Below are 6,000 nucleotides of genomic sequence, written 5' to 3'. Positions count from 1 at the left end.
TTTTATTTGAACTAGTGTGCACAACTTACCAGGGTAAAAAAAAAAAACAAACAAACCAAAGAAAACCATAAAACCTAAAACCTACATATCTTTTAATAGTTTTGCAGTTAAGAGATTCCTTTGGTAACAGTCCATGTGAATGTCTGCTCTCTCTCTCTGCTATCTCCTTCTGTGCTGTTAATTATGAAATTTCCTTCCTCTTTCAGAAAATAGGCTTGATACAATTGTATTTGGAAGGTTTGTGAGGAAGGGAAGAAGTCCAGTGTCTCCTTTGCCAGTGGTTGCAAAGAAACTTCAGTCACTCTCCCCAACAGAGACTGACACATAGGTCAGGCCATTAATCTCTATTGGGCATTAGGACATTTTTCAGATATGGAATTTTTCTCACACCCTTGTTACCTATCTTTAAAATCATGTTCTGGACCTCACCAATCCACAAGCAGTGGGGGAAGAAAATGTTTTAAATGCATTTTCCTGCCAACATTCCTGCTTCAGCACGTTTTTCTAAGATATTCAAGTCAATTTTGGTGTTTAAATTTGGTAGGGAATTCTACAAAAAAAAAGGATTTAAAATCTTGAAATAAAAAGTCACAGAATCATAGAATACCTCCAGTTGGAAAGACCTCATAAGGATCACCAAGGACAATTCCCTGTTTGTCACAAGACACCCTAGCACTAAACTGTATGACTAAAAGCTTTTCCCAGATGCTCCTTGAAGTGTTTGCCCACGGGGAAATGGTATAGACTTTTTTTTTTAATAAGAAAGGAAACAGTGATAAAGCAAAGGAAAAAAACAAAGACTAATCATAGAGATAATATAAAGAACAGACATTTTTCCAGTTATTTTTAAAACTATATACTGGTATCAAGGAAGTATGACTGGACTAATTACTTTTTTTTCCAGTATCCATTATTTAAACAATAGTCCAAGAATGCCTGTTGATTTCCAGTGATTGCTGAGCTCAGTTAACAAGAAGCAGTTAAATGGTAGTACAAAAGGTTGATGAGTGTATCTGCAAACCAGCATTCATGGGGATATGTTTGTCTGCTGTGCCTCAGCCAAAATATTGAGGCTCAGGTGCTGGTGTCACCAGGCAGACCTATGAAACATCTACAGCTGTGATGGGCACCCTTGTGAGATATAAACTTGTGACCACCTGCTTTCCTAAGAAAGAATGGTTTGCCCTCAGTTAGATGTCATTCTTTTTTGAGGGTAAAATTTGTGCCACGTAGTCTTTTTTTTTAGAAATGTGGCATGTGACAGAATGTTTCCTTATTTAGGACCCAGAGTTTTTACTCAACCATCCAGCCTGCTAAACTGAGGAGGACCAGCCGCTGTCCTCTCCTCAGCAGGACTTGACTGCCAGCAACTCTCCCCATCCAGGTTTTGCTGAAGGGAAGGAAAGAAAATGTTTACAATCATGTTCTCTGGGCTCTTGCTTGCTCTGTCTCTTGTTCACAGTTCTTTGCAGCTGGTGGGTAAGTGCCTCCTGCTTGCTTCCTGTGGAGGTTGTCATGAAAGTGCTTCCACTGCTCTGGCTTTTCTGGGTGATTGTGGTACTGTGGTACTGCCAACATGTACATTATTAGTGTGGGGATGGGGAACCTCTTAATGGCAGGCAAGAGGCAGGGAACAAGCTCACTGCAAAAAACAGATGGTTAGGAAAGGAACCATAGAATCAATCCTTAATGGTTTTATTAATATATAGGGGCACTATCACTCAATAATCCCAGAAGATCAAACCTAAGAAAATAAATGTTTAAATGATGTTTAAAAAAATTATTTAATTCTTTGCTACTGATTTTTGAGCTGTTGGTGTCTGGGCAATGCTTTGCAAAATCAGGCAAGAAAAATCTCCAGGAGTGGTGAAATGTAGAAATATTGGTAGGATATTATGATATTCACAGATGATGGCTGAAAAGGGGGTTTTATTCACTGTTTTGAACAGCCTCATTGAATTCACTGGCATTGATACAGTGGATGGATTTTTTAAAAATAAAATTGGATTAAGTTTAAGAAATATCTTGTGGAATTGGAGTGTATAACACTACTGCTATCCCTTTAGCTGCATTTCTCTTGTAGGTATTCTGCAGACCTGAATGTTTAAGGTTAAATTCTTTCACCTTTCTAACTCCCGAGGATTTTCACAGATTGTCTCAGAGTATATGGTATTTTTTTAATCACCACAGTCTCCCTGCAGGCCAGAAGAATTATTTTCAGTGTATTGTATATTATCAATTACATTGACTTCAATCTTTTTGCAAGCTCTTTAAGAAAATGTCTTTAACTTCTTAAATAGATTTTTAATAAATATGACACCCATTGCTCAAGACATGTATCAGGGACAAAAACTGGTTATGAATCCCACAAGCTTTGGCAGGAAATACAACCAGATGGGTCACAAAGCACAAGGCAAGGCAGCAGAGAAAATTCATAGGCACAGCTCACAACTGCTGCTGGCAAACTCATGGCAGGACCGAAATTAGCTCCCCTGCTTCTACCTTACCTTGGAGCCAACACTTCAGGCATGATCAGGTAAACTGCCTGGAGAGCTGGGGACCCAGTTTCTGGTGCAGGTGTGCCTTCTAACTCCCACCAGCCTTTACACACTGGCAAGTGCCAGATGCTACTACTCCCCAGTCTTTGCTATTTTCTCAGACTGCGATTGGCTTCCCAAAGTCATTCCTAGTTTTATAGTCAATGGCTCATAGTAGGGGATGGCAGATCCTGTCGTCAGCAAGGCTGAGGAGCCCAGAGTGACCCCTGAGAAGCCCAGACCGGTTCACTCACATTTATATGATGAAAAGGAAAGGAAAGGTGGATTTGGGGGAGGGGAGGCAAATGGCTCAGCAAAGATGGCTGTGTGCCCACTAGGAGACCTGTAAGATCTGCAAGGGGGAGAAAAGTTTGTAGAGGTCAGAGGTCTTCGAGGCCACACCTCTGAGGATAGGTTGGATGGAACAAGGCAATGGTAATGGCAGTGAGGCTGAGGGAATTCACTGATGTAAAACCATCCAACAAGCTGTGCTCAGCTGCTGCTGCTGACCACCACTGATCCACAGCATGGTGATGTATAAACATGGCATACATTTTCTATTGTCTACTTTATTTTTAATCAGTAGAATTGATGTTGCTCTGGACCCTGTTGAAAAATAGAATGTTTTTATCTGACATGAATGCAGTGACTTCTTGTTCATGTGAATGGGAAGCAGAATAATATCACATATCCACTATACATATATATTCTATAATAATTGTTTGCTATGTGTTGTTTTGTTTTACAGACAATAAAATATTTTTACTGTATAATCAAGTCAACAGGCTCTGTCTTGAGGCATCTATTGCACAGTCAGTTAGAACTGCCACTTGCAATCAAGACAACGAATCACAAAAATTCAGGTGGATCACAGATCATCAGCTTATGAGTGTGAAACTTAAACTATGCTTGGGGGTGCCATTGAAGAAGGATCAGACCATGGTCACCCTGTATCCCTGTAATCCAAAAAGTGAGCTACAGTGGTGGGAATGCAGAAATGAAAGCCTCCTTGCCATCCAAGGGGAAGATTTATTTTTCAGTCCTGGCAATGAAGAGCATGATAACGTTTTGTTAAAGAAGGAGCTGAGTGCAAAGAATAAATGGAATATCTATGGGGCCATGGATGTTTTATGTTCCCAAGGATATGAAGGTACAAAAAATTGATTCTTTCCTCCTTTGCATTACTTTGTGAGTGTTAGAATATTTAGGATCTTTGGCTCTGAATATTCTGACTCCTTCAGTGACCACCAGAGTTTTAGAAAATCCATGCACTGAGGTACTTAACTTTGAATTTAATGTAATGTTTATGTCCAAGCATGTATTATATACACACACTTTTTTAGTCTATGCAATTTAGTACATTAGTATTTTGAGTACTATAAGTATTATGTGTACCCTCTATATATTCTATAAATACATATTATTAGTGAATGTGTATTTACTTGCTTACTCTCATACTATGTATAGCATTCTATAGTATGTATAAGTATTCTCTAAAGTCACTATTGCTCACCATACTGTGTCACTACATTATCAACAGAGCACATAAAAACCGATAAATTTCTTATACAGTCACAGGGATATGAAATTTACATCCCCATGAATGAAGGACAATATGGGTGTGCTGAGAAAGGTCTGAAAGTACTGATTTAAGCAGAGGAAGCATGGCTTTTTGATTCAGCAGATGAGGATGCTCATGGAATAATTACAGTCACCAGAGCAATTACCTTTTTTGATTAGCTGAGGTCTAATTGTTCTGAATGGCTTTCCCACATCTAGAATGAATGCTCTAAAAGCCTCCTCACAGGATATTTGGGCAATGAACTCTTAGCTTTGCATGTGGTAAGCTGCTTCACTGTACAAGATACTTAGAATAGTCACTGGAATAAAAACAGAGAGAGATGGTCTAATATATGTTTACTTTTCTTCCCAGGAATCAAGACTTATAAATATTAGTTCCTGCTCTTGCCCATGTTATATAAATCTTAACATTTTTTGAAATAGACGTATCTTAGGGTAGAGCTCTAGATCCTTATTAAGACTGCAAAGGAGTCTGGTCAGAAATTTAATTATAGGCCTCCTCTATGATATATTACTTTACATCAGAATAGCCCTGCTCTAAAATATATGTCAGAAGATGAAGACTGAAAAAGTGCTGGTTTTTTATGATTATGGGATGGGAACAATGGAAAGCACTTTGCCATGCAATTCTGCCCCAGACCCTTCTTTTTCCCTAGTTAACATTCATTCGTTACTTTTCATACTCATGTTATCATTTTGTCTCCTCAGAGACCTTCACGCTGCTGGGAAATGCCTTCGGGGCGCCGTGCGTTTTCCCTTTCAGGTACCAGCGGCAGTGGTGGGTGGAGTGCACGGCCGCGGGCCGCGCCGACGGCTGGCTCTGGTGCGCCACCACCGCCGACTACGACGCAGACCAGCGATACGGCTTCTGCCCCTCCACAGGTAAGGCACCTGCTCCCTCCCAGGTGCCCTCAGCGTGCCTTTGGCAAGCCTGCACAAGCAGAATGTGATTATCTTTATAATAACAACTCATAACTTGCAAGAATGTGGTTTAGTACATGATGCATTACCACAGGCTGCACCTCACTGTGCAAAGAAATGACGTGTTGCACGAAGATGTGAAGAGAGTCATTGAAGAGTAAATCAGCGTTCAGTTCCCACTTGCTGTGGGGGTGTTCCTGAGCAGTGCAATAATTCTGAGCTCCTTATTGCTTCCCAGCCAGGATGCGTGCTGTCACTGTTGTAAAACCCTTCTCTGAGGACTCCCGTTGTGATGGATGTGGGCACAAAAAAGAGCACTGTTGGAAGATTGATGTTGAAGTTGATGTTTCAATTTGCATGATTCTCATGTGACTGTATTTTTTTACTAAAGTGGAATGTGTCCTTTTATCCACGTTTTTATGCCCTGTTCCTATTGTCCAGGAAGCAGCCTTTCCACCCCATTGACATCTGCCTGGCATTTCCCTGCAATTTCAATCACTTTCTTTTATTTCTGTGGTCACTTTCCCCTCTATCTCCCTTTATGGCCTGGAGAGCTTTGCATTCCTGATATTGAAATCTCCACCTGATGCATCTCACCTTTCCTCTATATTTCTCCCCATGGCTCCTGTCCAGCCTTGTCTCTTTTTATCAGAATGCCCCTTTACTCCACTTGATTTGAAGTGGATTTTCAGTGTGGCACACATCCCTAGTCAACTGTGCTTTCAAGGTTTCTGCAAAGATACCTCACACACTGAGCCTTGAAGGTGTGACATAGGGTCATTGAATAATTTTCAGAGGTTTTGAAAGGTATTCCTAGCTTTCAGTTCTTTTTTTAAAATTCATCTTCATGCTGAGTTTTGGGAATGATCAATTACCTGATAAAATTTTGTGTTGGGCTTGAATGAGCATGTTGATATCTTCAACAAATCAAAGATGCAAAGGTAATCAGAGGAGGAGCATG

At 40.3% G+C, this 6,000-nt stretch overlaps 1 protein-coding gene across 2 annotated transcripts in view; it reads left to right on the top strand.

Moving 5' to 3' along the window:
- The first annotated feature begins 1,305 nt into the window (after positions 1-1,305).
- Positions 1,306-6,000, top strand: part of LOC132325193 (macrophage mannose receptor 1-like) — a 33,393-nt gene continuing 28,698 nt past the window's right edge. For both annotated transcript variants that reach the window (XM_059842250.1, XM_059842242.1), the window contains exons 1-3: positions 1,306-1,479; positions 3,286-3,687; positions 4,827-5,000. In XM_059842250.1, the coding sequence (XP_059698233.1) occupies positions 1,410-1,479; positions 3,286-3,687; positions 4,827-5,000 (646 nt within the window). In that variant the 5' untranslated portion in view covers positions 1,306-1,409. The remainder of the gene's footprint in view (positions 1,480-3,285; positions 3,688-4,826; positions 5,001-6,000) is intronic.

The sequence above is a fragment of the Haemorhous mexicanus genome, chromosome 1, assembly GCF_027477595.1.
Source record: "Haemorhous mexicanus isolate bHaeMex1 chromosome 1, bHaeMex1.pri, whole genome shotgun sequence".
NCBI classification, from domain to species: domain Eukaryota; kingdom Metazoa; phylum Chordata; class Aves; order Passeriformes; family Fringillidae; genus Haemorhous; species Haemorhous mexicanus.
The sequence above is the reverse complement of the archived record's forward strand: the minus strand, read 5'-3'. Positions and strand labels throughout refer to the sequence as shown.